Source organism: Heptranchias perlo, chromosome 18 (genome assembly GCF_035084215.1).
Source record: "Heptranchias perlo isolate sHepPer1 chromosome 18, sHepPer1.hap1, whole genome shotgun sequence".
NCBI classification, from domain to species: Eukaryota; Metazoa; Chordata; class Chondrichthyes; order Hexanchiformes; family Hexanchidae; genus Heptranchias; species Heptranchias perlo.
The window spans coordinates 7,368,756-7,386,204 of record NC_090342.1 but is presented as its reverse complement, the minus strand read 5'-3'; the positions used below and the strand labels follow the sequence as shown (position 1 = coordinate 7,386,204).

The window sequence follows — 17,449 nt, the reverse complement described above, 5'->3', positions numbered from 1 at the left end:
GCCGTAAAGTGGCCCTGTTTGAATGGTCGCCTAGCAGCCAGTGACCAACGGCCCGCGCTTCCAGGCCGCCCGGCCAGGTAATGGACTCCGTTTGTTTCAATCACAAGGAGCGGGTCGGGAGGATGCGGGGCGGGCGGGGGAACGTGGGCCGGCTAGCTGAAGATGGAGTTTCCCGGCGCTGGGCCGGGCCGGGCCGGGCCCGCTGGGTGTGGCGGTGACTCGGGTATTGCAGCTCCTTCCTGTCCCTTGTGAGGGACGCGACCTAATACTGGGCGTAACGGTGACGTTTGCAAGTGGCTGTTATCTTGTCTTTAGTGACGTATGCAAGTGGCTGTTATCTTGTCTTTAGTGATGTGAGCAAGTGGCTGTTATATTGTCTTTAGTGACGTATGCAAGTGGCTGTTATATTGTCTTTAGTGATGTGAGCAAGTGGCTGTTATATTGTCTTTAGTGACGTATGCAAGTGGCTGTTATATTGTCTTTAGTGATGCATGCAAGTGGCTGTTATATTGTCTTTAGTGATGTGAGCAAGTGGCTGTTATATTGTCTTTAGTGATGTGAGCAAGTGGCTGTTATATTGTCTTTAGTGACGTATGCAAGTGGCTGTTATATTGTCTTTAGTGATGCATGCAAGTGGCTGTTATATTGTCTTTAGTGATGTGAGCAAGTGGCTGTTATATTGTCTTTAGTGACGTATGCAAGTGGCTGTTATATTGTCTTTAGTGATGTGAGCAAGTGGCTGTTATATTGTCTTTAGTGATGTGAGCAAGTGGCTGTTATATTGTCTTTAGTGATGCATGCAAGTGGCTGTTATATTGTCTTTAGTGACGTATGCAAGTGGCTGTTATATTGTCTCTAGTGATGTGAGCAAGTGGCTGTTATCTTGTCTTTAGTGATGCATGCAAGTGGCTGTTATATTGTCTCTAGTGATGTGAGCAAGTGGCTGTTATCTTGTCTTTAGTGACGTATGCAAGTGGCTGTTCTACAGCCTTTTGTGACGTGAGCAAGTGGATGTTACACGGCCTTTAGTGATGCGTGCAAGTGGCTGTTACACATCTTCTTGTGACATGTACAAGTGTATATGGCGTTTAGTGATGTATACTGTCACACAAGACTAGTGACGTATGCAAGTGGCTGTTTCACGGTCTTTATTGACTTGTACAAGTGGCTGTTACACACTCTGTGACGTGTGCAATAGCTCTTACATGGCCTGGTGTCATGTGTAAGTGGTTGATGCATGGGCTTTTGTTTAAAGATGGTCACTTTTCATGTTAGAGACCGTTGTGTATGTGTGACAGAGACAAGAGCAATCTTCCTTCCTTAGGAGATGCTTAAAAATAAATTAAAAGTAAAATAGGAAATCTGAAATCAAAACAAAATGCTGGAAATGCACGTTAGATCCATTATCATCTGAAACAAGAAAATATAGGTGAATGATTTGGTCAGAACTGTACTCTGCTTTTTACTAATTATATGTAGAGCACATGATGTAACACAGAAACTAAGTGATGCTGGCTACATAATAGGAGTGAAGTTGGCCACAGCAAAAATGGGCTGTTTTGCCTGTTCTAATATGCCAAATGTAGTAAATATACCCATAAGATGATTTTTAAATAGATTTTGAAATGATTTACATCACTCTGGGTGGATTCACTGTTGTGGAGTGAAGCATATGGTGAAGCCACATTCTGTGCCACTGGCCCAGATTTTTCTGCAAAGTCAAGATTGGCGACATTTACCATAAATTTCACGGTCTAGCTCGCCGATCTCACTGTCGACGACTTCTTCCATATTTTCCTGCATCTCTAATTAGAACACACCTCAACGAGTTTGGCATCAAATTGGAATTGACGTAACCAATGACCAAAGTTTGCTACAGTTCATTCAGTGGCGGCACTAATTCTTTATAGTTTTTACGTAAAACTGTGACCGAATCAAAGTCCCCACTCCTCACTCTAGCCTCCGAAGTCGATCCATATAATATAGAACAATTTTAAATCACTGTATGCTCTCCTGGCCGGCCTCCCACCTTGCACCCTCCGTAAACTTGAGCTCATCCAAAACTCTACTGTCTGTTTCGTAACTCGCACCAAGACCTGTTCTCCCATCACCCCCTGTGCTCGCTGACCTACATTGGCTCCTGGTCCGGCAACACCTTGATTTTAAAATTCTCACCCTCGTGTTCAAATCCCCCCATGGCCTCGCCCCTCCCTATCTCTGTAACCTCCTCCAGCCCTACGACCCTCCGAGATCTCTGCGCTCCTCCAATCCCGGCCTCTTGCGCATCCCCGATTTTCTTCGCTCTGCCATTGGCGGCCATGCCTTCAGCTGCCTAAACCCTAAGTTCTGGAATTCCCTCCCCAAGCCTCTCTACCTCTCCTCCTTAAAACGTACCTCTTTGACCAAGCTTTTGATCACCTGTCCTAATATCTCTTTGTGGCTTGGTGTCAAATTTTGTTTGATAACGCTCCTATGAAGTGCCTTGGGTTATTTTACCACACTAAAGGTGCTATATAATTGCAAGTTGTTGTTATGTAAATTTGATGAAGCAATAAACTGGAAAATAAAAGACGGTGAAACTGACAATGGTTGCTGATTGTGCTTCATAAATTTCTGCTCAGTTTTCTGCCCTGTGAACACCTTTCATATCCTGTGAGAAATGACCATTAATTCGACGAGTTACGATTATGGGGATTTATTAGGCTACCATGACTCTGGTCTCTGCAGCTTTATCTGCTACAATTTATTCTATCGCCTCAAAACAATATGAGTTATTTTAGTCAAATAAAATATTCAAACCATATTAGAATGTTGCTTTCACTGATATTGATTCCTTATGGATGTCTTGTTTGGGTTAGGGTCCAGTTCAATCAAATTTTGACTATTTCTGATGAACTTTAATTCATTGTGTGATCAAATTCAGTACCATCTTCGAGAGACTTTGTGTACAATAATGACCACGACGTCAACACAACGATAATTCTAACAGTTGGGGAAAGTGCTGGAGATAATTACACAGATCTGTCTCTCTTTCTTAAGAGTGTTAACAGCTCTCCGTTTTCCATACCGATCTTGGAGAAATCTCATCGCTGCCAGGTCACCAGCGCCAGTATTTTCCAATCTGACTGGCAGCGGCAAGAAAATAGGCATCCGTTGAAGAAAGTCACGATTGATTTTAATGGGGGAGCAGAACTACGAAAATGAACTTCAATGCTATTTTGTTGAGGGTAATGGTGGAGTGGCACAAATGGCCCAGGAAATTTTGGCAAGGCGTAAGTCACTTATGCCATAATTTCCTCGAATAATGGCGTTTGCCATAGATGCACCATTGCTATGGTGCAAGTTTCCAGGCAAGTCTGGGCCATTATGATGGTTCTTTGCATATTTGGCGAGCACATGATGCAATTTTGTCATTAAAACCAATGCTCAGAAAGTGTATACTGCCACCTTGGACTCCACATTTAACAGTAGTTCAGAGTCATGGCTACCATTTAAGGGGCACTGCTTTCATCAAAAAAGGTGTTTGAAAACTTTTTTTTTCCATTTTCAATTAAGACAAAAATGATGCACACTCTTCCCTCTCCCAAAGCAAAAAAACATTTCTTAGCCACTTTTTCATTAAGATCCCCTAGATATGGAGTAGGTTATCACATTACTGTAATCGTTGCATTTAGCTGACACTGCATGAAACCCAGACTCTTTTCCCCCATAGAAAAATATATATCATATAATAACAATCCCTTCTTCTTTTCAAACACAAAACCCAATATTGTATATCAGTAAATGTTTTGCTAATGTTTTTCAATCAAAATTTGCATAACTGCAGGTTCATTTAAGTATTCTAATCTGTTGAGTGTATACCAATAGTGAAAAACCACAGCAGTAGAACACAAAACACCCAATGCAACAATTCAGAGTTCTGTATTATGCTAATAGACACTCAGGGCAAAAACAGAAGAGCTCTTCAGTCAGTCCTGTCCTGAGCAGACTGCTCCTTTGTAAAATTATTCTCCACAGAAACCTCTGATGGTTTATCTATAATCACAGCACTTTTGAATCCTTTACAACAGGCTGTTAAGGCAACAAACTCCCAAGCACTCATCATTCACTCTCATCCTTTGTTTGTATTGGTCTATGTTCCATCACCTGCTTGAAGGTATGCAGACCCCCAGATTTAACATGGCTTAATGACAGAAACTTTGGCCTACAAATTGCTACATGCAGCAACTGCAAAAGTTTTGTTTTAAGTTGCAAGTGTCACCATTGGTGTTGATTGCTTGCCATATGACAGTTTTAATACTGTCCAGCTTGTTTACGAGCTTATTTCAAAAAATTTTCAGAAAATAACGTTTTGGGATACTGTGCCTGTTTCCACTGGCAGGAGGATTGGTAACCAGAGGACACAGATTTAAGATAATTGGCAAAAAAATCCGGGGGGGAAATGAGGAGAATTTTTTTTTACGCAGCACATTGTAAGGATCTGGAATGCACTGCCTGAAAGGGTGGTGGAAGCAGATTCAATGGTAACTTTCAAAAGGGAATTAGATAAATATTTGAAAAGGAGAAATGTGCAGGGAAAGAGCAGGGGAGTGCGACTAATTGGTTAGCTCTTCCAAACAGCAGGCACGATGGGCTGAATGGCCTTCTACTGTGATCTATGATATATGTTGATCAGAAGGTAGGTCAGATAACTGAGAGGTCTGTCATTGCAGTGATTGGAGAAGCATTTATTTGATAAAATATGAATTGCAATTTTTTCTTTCAATGCTAGACTGAGGTTTTTTAAGTCCAGAGTACACTAATTTACAGGATGGTTTGATTTATTACTGACGTTTTCAATATTTTTCCCTATAGTGTGAAGCCAGCAACCAAGATGGCGCCCAACCTGGATTGGGATAAACTAATGAAAGTTGATCCAGACTCATTGCCAAGTCGAGAGAAACTGGCAGATAAGTTGTTGGATTCAATATCCAAGGTCTTTCTACTCATTTCAGTTTGAGGGTTTAGTATTGATAACATTTTTGCATTTAGTAATTTTAGCAATAACGATGAATTTCTGTGCCTAGGTTGAAGGAAGTGACTTGACATCAGAGGACCCAGAGAAGCTGATTCAGCTTTTCCGCATCACTCAGTCCTTAATGAAGGTTTGTGTTTAAAGATGCTCGTTTGTTGCTCCATTGCTAAAATGGAATTTTATTAGCGGAAGTGGTAAAGGAAAAGGGTTTTTGTGTCATTATTAATGAGACACTGAAAGCATGAGGAAACTGTTACTAAAAGGGCTATGCAATTAATTGCTGGGAGATCATTTGATTTTAAATCAAGCAGCTTATTGTATCCATGCATAATTCATCAGCAAGATGTCATTCAGAATGATTGTGCACAGTTTTGGACACAATCTTCAAAATTACATTGGCGCATTGGTGAGAATTCTGACTGAGATGAATCTGGATTTTATGGCTCTTAAGATATGAAGACCTGCGGAACTGATAAAGAGCAAACAACTGCAGCGATTGCAAATCTGAAACAAAAGCAGAAAATGCTGGAAATATTCAGCTGGTCAATCGGCATCTGTGGAGAGAATAGACAAATTAACGTTTCAAGTGTGGGGCTTCTACCAGAACTGGAAGAAATTGGAGTTGACCAGCTGACCAGCAAGGGAGAAAGGGAAAGGACAGGAAAAAAACACACACACACACACACACACACATGTGATGGTTAAGTAGGTGAAGTAATATTAACATGAGACAATAGGAGGCATAATGACATAAATTAAAGATATTTACAAGCCATCTTCAAATAGCCTGCTGATACTCACTGTTATGGTTCACACATGAACAATGACTACATGGACAAGGTTCCAGAGGGTCACTGGCCACATGTGGAACCAGCATGCAGTAGTAAGGGGTCCATCCCTTTGGGCGGAGAGGAGAAAATGGCAATAAACCAGAAAGGCAGCACAACTTTTTTTATTTCTGAATTCTTTTTACTGGCTTACATACAGATAGTTTTGAATGTGATACTTATTTTGTTCAGTACTTTTGAATAGTCCTTCATCCAATTTATTGTGAACAGAAATAAATAAATAAACAGTGTAAAAGATTGTTGTAAAACTTTTTGTTGATAAGTGCTTCATTTCTAAGAAGCACAAATATTGGCTACAGTTGCAAAAAAAAACACCAAACTGCTTTAAACTGGATGTTGTATTTACAGTATGCTTTTAAAGTTCACAGTGTTTTAGATTCACACACGATCAAGATGTTTGTTTTTTAAAAATAATATATAGATGAAAGCACAAGAGGTTGAGTTGGCTTTGGAAGAAGTTGAAAAAGCTGGTGAAGAACAGGCTAAAACAGGTAAGTAAGCTGTTTTGCAGTCTGTTTGTTCTGGTCTGTGAGTTCTGTAGTATATTTCAGATCACTGAATAATTGAATGTACACAGTTATTTGTTATCTGTTTTACCCACAGAAAACCAACTGAAAGCAAAAGTTCTTAAGCTAGAAAATGAGCTGGAGGTTAGTGTAAAGATTTAATTTCTTTCTTTAAACAATGTTATGTTTAAATAAAAATACCACCAAATTGAGCCTAGTACCTTATAATGTATCCGTACTAAGCGTCAATTTGGCTTTAATAAGGAACTTGTGTCTCTTGAGTCAGAAGCTTGTGGGTTCAACCCCCATTCGAGTACTTGAGCACATAAATCTAGGCTGACACTTCAGTGCAATACTGAGGCAGTGCTACATTGTCTGAGGTGCCATCTTTCGAATGAGACATTAAACAGAGGTTATATCTGCTTGCTTGGAATGATGTAAAAGATCCCAAGGCTCCATTCAAAGAAGAGCAAGGGAGTTCTCCTGGTGTTCTGGCCAGAATTTCCCTCCGCCAACACCAGCGAAAACAGATTAACTGGTCAAGTGTCTAATTTGCTGTTTTGTGGGACTTCGCTGTACAAAAAAATGGCCTTCATGTTTGCCAACATAACAACAGTAATTATTCTTCAAAAGTAATTTATTGGTTTTGAAGCACTTTGGGAAATCCAACAAATTACCGACAAACTTTAGTGTTTCTCAGCTTCTTCTATCAGTATATACAGAAGTCTTGCACAATTCAGCATCAAAAGAGAAAGAAAGGCAGCTGTTTTATCTTGGTTTCTTCTGTCCTGGAGCTGCAAATTTAAATACATCATCCAATCTGCAAAATTCCCTCCCCAATCTGTAACTGACCTAAGGATGTGCCTATAAGGTAATTTATCAATTACAATTAGACTTTGTGCTTTTCAAGGGACAGGTCAAATTATACACAGTTGAACCACAGCAGCAGAGTAATACCTTGTAAACTACATGGTACAATATTCCAATTGGAAAACGGTGAATAACGTGTCTTGCCATGAGCAAGCCCAAAGGAGATCTGCCAGTATCATTCTAATTATTCTGTTTGAATTGTTTTTCTCTGAAAACCATGTTACCAATGGCACGTTTACAGAATAGATATTTTTCATAAACAACTTAGCGAGATTTTGACATTTATAGTTAATTGAAACCTAAAAATATAGGCCCTGTTCCCATCATGCATATTCTGGTATAAGTTACCTTTGAAGTAACTCACTATAGGAGATTTTCTCGGCGAAGGTAATTTATCGATTACTTAAATGCGTTTGAATTCAGATTGTGAGCGACACTCCATTTTATTTCCGCCCAGATGGCCCACATGAGTGCTGGAGGGCGCGATACCCGATTCTTACGAGAAGAACTTCGGCAGCTGGAAAACCAGCTGCAGCTTAAGGACCGGGAGATTTCCGAAATGGAAAAAGATCTGAACAAGGAAAAGAAAGCTGTTGAGCAAGTAAGGAAGCTGGAGCAGGAACAACTCTGAATGCACAACTTCCACAGTTTTTCTTTCAAACTGAGCTCAATTTTAAAAATAAACGTAATAGAATTACATGGAATGTAGAGAGGCAGGCCATTCGACCCAACAGGTACATGCCGGTGTTTATGCTTCACACAAGCCTCCTCCCTCCCTACTGCATCTAACCCTATCAGCATACCCTTCTATTCCTTTCTCCCCCATGTGTTTATCTAGCTTCCCCTTAAATGCATCTATGCTATTCACTTCAACTACTCCTTGTGGTAGCGAGTTCCATATTCTAACCACTCTCTGGGTAAAAAAGTTTAAAGATCGCAACCCTTTATCTCTGAATCCATCCCAGGATGAAGTGAGATTAAATGACAGCTTAAATATTTGGGACATAATAAACATAGGGGGCAGGGCAGACTGGCCATTTGGGAAATCGGGAGATTTCCTGGGTGTCCCTGCCAGTGGTTCCATGGTGCTGTGATATTGCCGTCCCCTGTCTCCGTGCCCTTTCGGGGGAGTTAGTCCACTCCTGGTAAGGGGATGGGGACGGGGTGGGGGGGGGGGGTGTGGAAATGACTGCGTAGGCTACGATAGTGCACACCCGACATAAGGAGAAGTGCTTTAACTGATATGCCTGCATGGGTGAACCTCTCCACTAAAAGATATTCTTATTTCAAAGACTTCCCTCTAACGCTGAGGCATAGTGCTGCATAGATGCTTCATTCATAGGACTAGAATTTGGTGGCTAGGGTTTTCCACTTCTGATCTCACCAACCTACAGTTTTCCGTCGATTCATTTTAATTGAGGGGGGTGGGAATTGCGCGCTGTCGGAACGCAGAATCGGAAAATCACAGCCTATATCTCAATCTTGGATTGGTGCACAGAATCCCCAACTCTGCCATATATTGTTAACCATGGTTATTGGGTAGTGCAAGACCAGCTGCAGTTTAAGGACCGGGAGATTTCCGAAATGGAAAAAGATCTGAACAAGGAAAAGAACAACTTTGAACGCACAACTTGTTGGAACAACTAATGTTGTTAGTATGCCTGCTGGCTGTACTGCATTGCAGCACTGCACCAACGTGTTGTCTGTAAGAATTGGCTACTTAAGTTGCAAAGCCATGCAATCGAGCTGTGTCAGTTTCCCTCCTGAGCAGCCCGCTGTACAAGTTCAAGAAAACTGTTCCAAAATATGTTAATCAAGCCTAAGAGCGCCACATCCAGGCCACTGCAGACTGCACTGCAGCAAGTTTCACGAGACTGGTGCTAGAAGCTGTCGCCCCGCGCGCGAGAAGTCCCGCTATCTCAAACAATCCCAGGTTGCTCGCAACAGCGCCTGCGAGGTCACGGGGCCCCGGACCTGCAGGCCCCTGCGTTAATCCAGCCCTGTCTCTGAGGGCAGCTGCCAGGCAGGAGGTGGTGACATGTGTCAACACTGTGTCCACTACCTGTGGGGCCTGGCAATAGGTAAGGAAGGAAAATGGCACTCTTTTAAGAAGCTACCAAGATAAGACTGCCCCAACAGTAGCATTTATCAGGTAGATGTCCACATTTGCGTGCATAGGGGGTTGCCTACCAACCTGTGCCACATTATTGCTAGCCCATGCCAAGCCCTCACACAACCTTACAGTTCTATCTTCGCTTATCATGCATGTCCATAATCCACCAGAGCACACCTTCAAGCCGCACACCTCTTGATAGAACCATTATGACACAATCTAGTTGCTGGGTCACGTATGGAGACACTTACTGACGGGCACAGAATGGCCACGTAGCTGCAATCAGTCAACCCTCTTCCCCCCACCTCCTACACTGGAAATTCAGCAGTGCAGTGATATTTTGTACAGCTCACCTAGGTTCTCTTCAGCATACGCATTGTAACATTCAGTAAGGGGATAATTTCATAATGCAGTAACTGCTTTCATTTTAATTCTTGGCATCAAAATTTCTAAAAGATAATTGCTTTTTGACTCCTCGTGTGTTTTGCTGTATATTTACCTTTATGGTACTTTTCAGGTGGGAATTCGAATCAAGGAAATAGAAAATGAAAACAACAAGCTAAGAAGAGAGGTCAGTGTTAGGAACTGATAATATCTGATTAACATTCAAATGTGAATAATGTTAAATAAAAATATGTGTTTGCAAGCCACTTGTAGCAACTTTCCATTTCTTTGCATCTTCAGTTCTGTTTTATTACCTTTTGCTGCCAAGTTAGCGTTTCTCCTATTAAAAAGTTATTTCTTGCTAACACGCACTTTCTTAGTCTTTTCTTTCTTTCGTTCACATCATTCACTTTTCTTTGTCAAAGAGAAAAGAACTTAAAAGAAAGGTAAGAACATCATAAAGATGACTGGCTGTGTAATTAATGATCTCCCTCATTAGCGGGCTTATACATGAAATCATTATTTAGTTTCTAGGACTTTTATATTTCAAGTGTTTAATTGATGGAATGACCATGAACGTCCTGCATTGCTGATGCTTTTTGCAGAATGATCAACTACGCCAAGATGTTGGTGACTATCAGAGACAAATAGATTCTCAGCGGGAGACTCTCCTTAACAGGAGAGGTGATGAAGCAGACTACAGATCTCAGCTCTCTAAGAAGAACATGGAGCTTGCACACTATTTGGATGAAATTCAGGTACTATAAAAATATTTTTAAATATTTCCTTATATTTTATAGCTTAAGTATTTCTTCAGCATGTTACATTTCTGTATTGTTACATCCTATGGTTATCTTGTTTTATGACAGAATAAAGAAAATCATGTCCTTCAAGGCAGGGAACCTGCCACCCCTGCCCATTCTGGCCTAAACATGACTCCAGTCTCACTCTACGTGGTTGACTCTTAAAGCCCTCCGAAGTGGCCTAACAAGCCACTGAGTTATCAAAAGAATCAGCTACAATGAAGAAGGCCCAACGCCACGTCGTCAGGGTAACTAGGGATGGGCAATAAGTGCAGCCTCACCAGTGTCTCTCACATCCCAAAAACAAGTAAAATACCTAACAAATTGAGGCGATTGGTGATACTTTCCCTGATTTGGCTAACGCCTTTTAGGGTGAGGGTTGGCAGAGCCTTTCAGACTCGGTACTTGATAGCTGGAGCCATGCAGGTACACACGATACTTTGCACCAAGTGCGTTCCTCCGTTTAAACAAAAACGAGCAGTTGCCCTCTTTAGCACCAGACTGCTGATTAAATGTATCGCTTGATTATTCTGTTACTATTTTATTTTCTGTGCCCTCTAGAATTTGTCCGATACCAACGAGAAGCTGGAGACACAGAACCAGCAGATGCAGAAAAACCTAGAAGATTCCGTGCAAGAGATGGAGAAGATGACCGATGAGTATAACAAAATGAAACTGATTGTCCAGCAGACTGATGGTATCGTGGACCAGTTCAAACGAGAAAAGACACAGCTGTTGTATCAGGCAAGAGTCAGAGTTACTTATGTTAATCAAAAAATAATTGAATTAATTACACGGTAGTCTGGGAGCCATGATGTCAGAACACTGGACTCTCAATCTGGGAAACCCCAAGTAAGATTCTTACTTGTAACTGATGTTCACACTGGCTTCTGCAGGGTGAGTTTGGTGAAGGGCAAGGACATTGTGCAGGGAGGGACACTGGTCCACACTGTCAAACATTCTTCCTGATGGGTCAGCCAAAATATTGACAACATTACTGGTTGCGTTTGTAGGCCGGACTGTCCTAATGGAGAAGTTGGTTGGAGGAGGCGGGAGAGATGACTAACTTGAGAAGGAGAAAATGGCATTGAGAAATGGCAATCAGAGTATAAATAAAGGGGAAGGCAAGTTAGGGATTGCTTTCTTTATCGCAAAATCCTAATCTATTACAGAGATGTTTTTTTAATTCTTTTTACCTCCCACTCCAAAAAATAGTTACTTGCTTTTATCAAAGACAAAGTGCAAGGCATGGGAAGTTTCTGATAAATAAAAAGTAATTTAAGATGAGTTTAGATTAATTATTATACTGAAACACAGAATAATATTTGTTAAGTTATCCCCTTAAGATATATTCGGTTGTTTTAAGATAGTTAAGGTAAGATGTGTTCAGTTAAAAAAGGATAATTAAGATAGGTTATTATGCTTTTATATTAACATTCATGAAAGGGCCGTTAATCTAACCAACATTTTTAGCTGGGTTAAGCCACACAGGAAATGGAGAGGTGATGAGATGTGTTTGCCATTAAATTCAACTGGATATCGCTGCAATAGGTATTTACTAATTTAAAAAGGACAGTAAAAGATGAATTAGAGAGGGGGAAGCAAGGAAGAGTCTGAAGGACGTTAGCGACCCTGTGGGGTTTTTAATGTGCTTTTGTAAATTACCAGATTTATAGAATTCAATTTCACAGTTTGCAATGGTGAGATTTGAACTCACAGCATCTGGGCTGCTAGTCTGCTACCATAGCCATTATAGTACTGTGCCCAGACCAGCCAATCAGATAGGCAGAAGAAAGAGCAAAGTCAAAAATTGGATAAAGTCACATGAAAATAAGAAATAAACTGACCCACGTAATTATTACCAAAGATTCAGGCAGAGGCTATTAGAAAGTACAACAAAAATTTCACACTGTCTCTTTCCTTGTCTTGAATCATTTTATATAGTGTGTCAGGTCTAGTATTGTACCTCATGGTTTCATACTGTGTTCCTATTTCTGTGTAATTGTAGAATCATAGAAAGTTACGGCACAGAAGGAGGCCGTTCGGCCCATCGTGTCCGTGCCGGTCGAAAGAGAGCTATCCAGCTTAATCCCATTTTCCAGCACTTGGTCCATAGCCCTGTAGGTTGCGGCACTTCAAGTATTTTTTAAATAAGTTGAAGGTTTCTACTTCTACCACCCTTTCAGGCAGTGAGTTCCAGACCACCGCCACCCTCTGGATGATTAGATTTCTCCTCAGCTCCCGTTAATCCTTCTACCAATTGCTTTAAATCTATGCCCCCTGGTCACTGACTCCTCGGCTAAGGTAAATCGGTCCTCCCTATCCACTCTATCTAGTCCCATCATAATTTTATATACCTCAATTAAATCTCCCCTCAGTCTCCTCTGTTCCAAAGAAAAGAACCGAAGCCTATCCAATCTTTTCTCATAGTTAAAATTGTCCAGCCCTGGTAACATCCTCATAAATCTCCTCTCTACCCTCTCTAGTGTATTCACATCTTTCCTGTAATGTGGTGACCAGAACTGTACGCAGTACTCAAGCTGTGACCTAACCTCCCTGCTCTTATATTCTGTGCCTCGGCTAATAAAGGAAAGTATCCCGTGTGCCTTTTTAACCACCTTATCTACCTGTCCTGCTACCTTCAGGGATCTGTGGACAAGCACTCCAAGGTCCCTTTGTTTCTCTACACCTCTCAGTATCCTCCCATTTATTGTGTACTCCCTTGCCTTGTTTGCCCTCCCCAAATGCATGACCTCACACTTCTCTGGATTGAATTCCATTTGCCACTTTTCTGCCCACCTGACTAGTCCATTGATATCTTTCTGCAGTCTACAGCTCTCCTCCTCACTATCAACCACACGGCCAATTTTTGTATCATCTGCAAACTTCTTGATCAAGCCCCCCCCCCAGATTCAAGTCCAAATCATTAATATATACCACAAAAAGCAAGGGACCTAGTATTGAGCCTTGTGGGACCCCACTGGAAACAGCCTTCCAGTCGCAAAAACACCCGTCAACCATTACCTTTTTCTTCCTGCCACTGAGCCAATTTTGGATCCAACTAGCCACTTTCCCTTGGATCCCATGGGCTTTTACTTTTTTGAACAGTCTGCCATGTAGGACCTTGTCAAAAGCCTTGCTAAAATCCATGTACACTACATCAAACGCGTTACCCTCATTGACCTTCCTTGTTAGCGGCTCAAAAAATTCAATCCAGTTAGTCAGACATGACCTTCTCTTAACAAATCCATGCTGACTGTCCTTGATTAACCCGTGCCTTTCTAAATGACTATTTATGCTGTCCCTCAGAATCGATTGCAGTAATTTGCCCACCACCAAGGTTAGACTGACTGGTCTATAATTACTCGGTCTATCTCTTTCTCCCTTTTTAAACAATGGTGCAACATTAGCAGTCCTCCAATCCTCCGGCACCATACCTGTAGCCTCCATGGTCAGAGCCTCCGCTATTTCCTCCCTTGCTTCTCTTAGCAGCCTGGGATACATTTCATCCGGGCCTGGCGATTTATGTATTTTTAAAGATGCTAAACCCCTTTAATACTTCCTCTCTCACTATGTTTATCCCATCCAAAATTTCACATTCCTCCCCCTGAACTACAATCTCTGCATCGTTCGCCTCTTTTGTGAAGACAGATGCAAAATATTCATCAAAAACCATACCCACATCTTCCGCCTCCATACGTAGGTTACCTTTTTGGTTTCTAATAGGCCCTACTCTTTCCTTAGTTATCATCTTGTAATATGTCATCAATAAATCTGACTATTAGTCTTAGAGTCAATATAGTGGCCCACAAATGTGTTATTTACCACCTTTCAGAGAAGATAAGCAAACAGGGTAGGCATGCCATGTTGCTGGTGTGATCTACTGAGATTAAGGGATAATTATCCTCTACATGATACATGTAAAAGGAGCAGATTTCAGTTCATAGGAGATTTGCTCTTCATGTGGAATAGCCTCTTGCTGTGAGCAACAGACAAAAATGTTGGGAGAAATTCCAAATTTTTAGCAGGGTATATAAAATACTTAATCAAAAGCAAAATACTGCGGATGCTGGAAATCTGAAATAAAAACAGAAAATGCTGGAAATACTCAGCAAGTGAGGCAGCATCTGAGGAGAGAGGAACAGAGTTAACATTTCAGGTCAATGACCTTTCGTCAGAACTGATGAACGGCCATCAACCAAAAATTTTAACTCTGTTTCTCTCTCCATAGATGCTGCCTGACCTGCTGAATATTTTCAGCATTTTCTGTTTTTATATTACTGTATATATTATATAAAATACTTGTTAAGATAGAGAAACAGTACTTACAGATGAGGCAGGGCAGCGAGACTAGTGGTTCAGGATTGTGAAGAGCAAACTTAAGACAAGTGTCACAGATGGTGATCTACCGCTAGAATGAGTTACTAGGTATGTTTAGTTGAGGCAAGGACATTGGACTCCTAACAGCTAGGTACCATAATGGAAGGCGGAAGGGTTTGGTATTCTGGAGGGCTGAGATTAGATGAGCCCTTGCTTGTGAATTCAGATTGTTTTTTTTGCCAGCACTGCCACTGTCACTTCTGTGAACAGGTGCAAGATCTGACCAAGCAGCTCCAAGCCGCCACCGAAGAGGAGGATCCTGTGATGTTGGCAGTGAACGCAAAAATCGAGGAATGGAAGGTAAATGAATACCTGGCATTTTACTCAGAAGAAGTGTTGAGCTGTCACTACTTGTTTAAAAAATTATATTCTAATTAACAATGGTAGCTGATGTTCTAACGCATTTTTGTTTGAAACTCTCACAGAAAGTGTTGTCTGCCAAGGATAACGAAATCAGCGAGTACCAGCAGCAGTTGCATGATCTCCGAACTAAACTAATAATTGCTGATTTTGACAGTGATAAGAGCAGCGTCATTACCCTCCAACAGGTATATCAACTGGTCAGATTACAATTCCTTCCCATGACATTTTAGTAGGTTTTAAAACATTTTTTATGTCATGCTTATATTTCTGGCCAGATTTATTTTTCACCTGTTTCAACTGTAAGCTATTCTCACAACTTCTAATAAACACATTTGCCTTCATCTTTTTCTATTGCTTTCCTTATCTCATGGTCATCTATTAGATCATAGAAGAACTTTTAATTGTAAGTATTTTTCTTTTAATTTATGATCAAACACATTACAATTTCCTTCATTCATCTTCTATAATTTTACTTTGCTTCTCTTGGCCTTTGTTCCCAAGAGACTCTTTTAATTCAGAATTACAGCAATTCTCTCATTATTGTCTCATGTGACTGATACAGAATAATTTCACTAAAGATTAATGGCATTAAAATTGGTCATTTGGCTATTATGTAGGTGAAGGCACATGTCTTGGACGACGACTTGATATGTTGCACTAAATTTAAAAACTGTTTTGCTTTTCATTAGTTTTCATTTTGGCAAGTGGCTCAATTTAACATAATGGCGCGTTTCAACTTTCTATTAAATGTTCAGTGTGGTAGGATAGCAATCTTTTTTTCTAACCAAAATAACATTTGATTTGTAGCTTTATCGAATAATAGTAAAAAGAAAATAAACATACTGTCCGCTTTATGGCATTTCAATTTTACCTTGTAGATCTGAGCTGATGAAGTAAATGTCTGCATTTTACCTGCTACAGTGTTCAAAAGGCTGAAAACAAATTATTGAATACTTTTTTTTTTAAATTGGGCTTTACGAAGAAATGTGCATTGCCCCAAATGATCATTTGAAACAAACGATACAGGGTTATAGGAAGAGAGCATGGCAGTGGGTTGCTTTTGGATTGCTCTAGCAAAGAGCTGGCACAGACACGATGGGCTGAATGGCCTCCTCCTGTGCTGTAAATTTATACGGTTCTATGGCTGAGCCTGTACCTTCCCTTCCCCGTATTATTGTCTGTCTATTTTTCTGATGTCCTCCTGCAAGCATGATATCTCAAATATTTATTCTTTCTTGTTGGACTAATCCTTTGGTGCCCTGAAAAAATGCATAAGATTTTTCCTAATACAAACTCCATAATTTGTTGCCTAGGTCTCGGCCATTCCTGCCAATATTGGGCCTGAAGAAGCCTTTTATGGTTCACCTCAACTTAGTCCTTGTCATGACTCTCACCACAAGATCTCTTGTCTTTATTTGCCTACATAACATCAGTCACTGCGCTTTAAATGAATTCAATTCCTTGCATGTAAAGTGCTTTGGAGGTAGCTGTTTTCGAGAGATGTACGTCTTCCTTATGAGCCTAGAAATTGCTAGTTTTTCTCTATCAACCCTATTATATGCTTCAATCATCTTAAACACCTCAATTAGATCACCCCTTAATCTTCTACACTCAAGCGAATATAAGGTGTTAATATCACCAACAGTATTTTCTAGGCAGTGATCATTTGACGTTGCTGTTGACTAACTTAATCTTGCCTCTGGCATTTGACTGTGATGAACTTGTGCTTAAATTTGTTACTGTCACAATATTACAATTCTGCTACATATGTTATCTTTTTTAATTCAACTTTTATTTGTATTTATGCTTAGGTTACTTTCCTCATGTGTAGCTATTGCTACGTAATTCAAAGATTTCTGTTTAAAAAATCAATTCCTTACAGGTTCTGCAAGAACGAGACAACCAAATTAAGATTCTGATGGAACAAGCAGAACAATACACCAATGATATGGATAGAAACGTACAAATCATCGAAGAGTTAAAAACTCAGCTAGAGAAAGAATCAAGTACTAATCTATGTGTATTATTTTGTTTATGTTTATGTAGCAAATAAATGACACGTACTATATACAAGATAGTGTGTAAAATGTTTGAGGCAGCTAAAATATTGCACTGAGCTTGAAACCGAGGAGGATGTAAATCCTGAATTGGTTAAAAGCGTAAGAAGG

The 17,449-nt window shown here is 40.5% G+C and overlaps 1 protein-coding gene across 3 annotated transcripts in view; it reads left to right on the top strand.

The window, feature by feature from the left end:
• cep290 (centrosomal protein 290) overlaps nucleotides 1-17,449 on the top strand; it is a 99,632-nt gene continuing 82,183 nt past the window's right edge. For all 3 annotated transcript variants that reach the window (XM_067999308.1, XM_067999307.1, XM_067999309.1), the window contains exons 1-12: nucleotides 1-77; nucleotides 4,855-4,975; nucleotides 5,067-5,144; nucleotides 6,284-6,353; nucleotides 6,466-6,512; nucleotides 7,696-7,839; nucleotides 9,869-9,922; nucleotides 10,341-10,493; nucleotides 11,100-11,282; nucleotides 15,129-15,218; nucleotides 15,344-15,466; nucleotides 17,164-17,287. In XM_067999308.1, coding sequence (XP_067855409.1) covers nucleotides 4,874-4,975; nucleotides 5,067-5,144; nucleotides 6,284-6,353; nucleotides 6,466-6,512; nucleotides 7,696-7,839; nucleotides 9,869-9,922; nucleotides 10,341-10,493; nucleotides 11,100-11,282; nucleotides 15,129-15,218; nucleotides 15,344-15,466; nucleotides 17,164-17,287 — 1,168 coding nt within the window. In that variant the 5' untranslated portion in view covers nucleotides 1-77; nucleotides 4,855-4,873. The remainder of the gene's footprint in view (nucleotides 78-4,854; nucleotides 4,976-5,066; nucleotides 5,145-6,283; nucleotides 6,354-6,465; nucleotides 6,513-7,695; nucleotides 7,840-9,868; nucleotides 9,923-10,340; nucleotides 10,494-11,099; nucleotides 11,283-15,128; nucleotides 15,219-15,343; nucleotides 15,467-17,163; nucleotides 17,288-17,449) is intronic.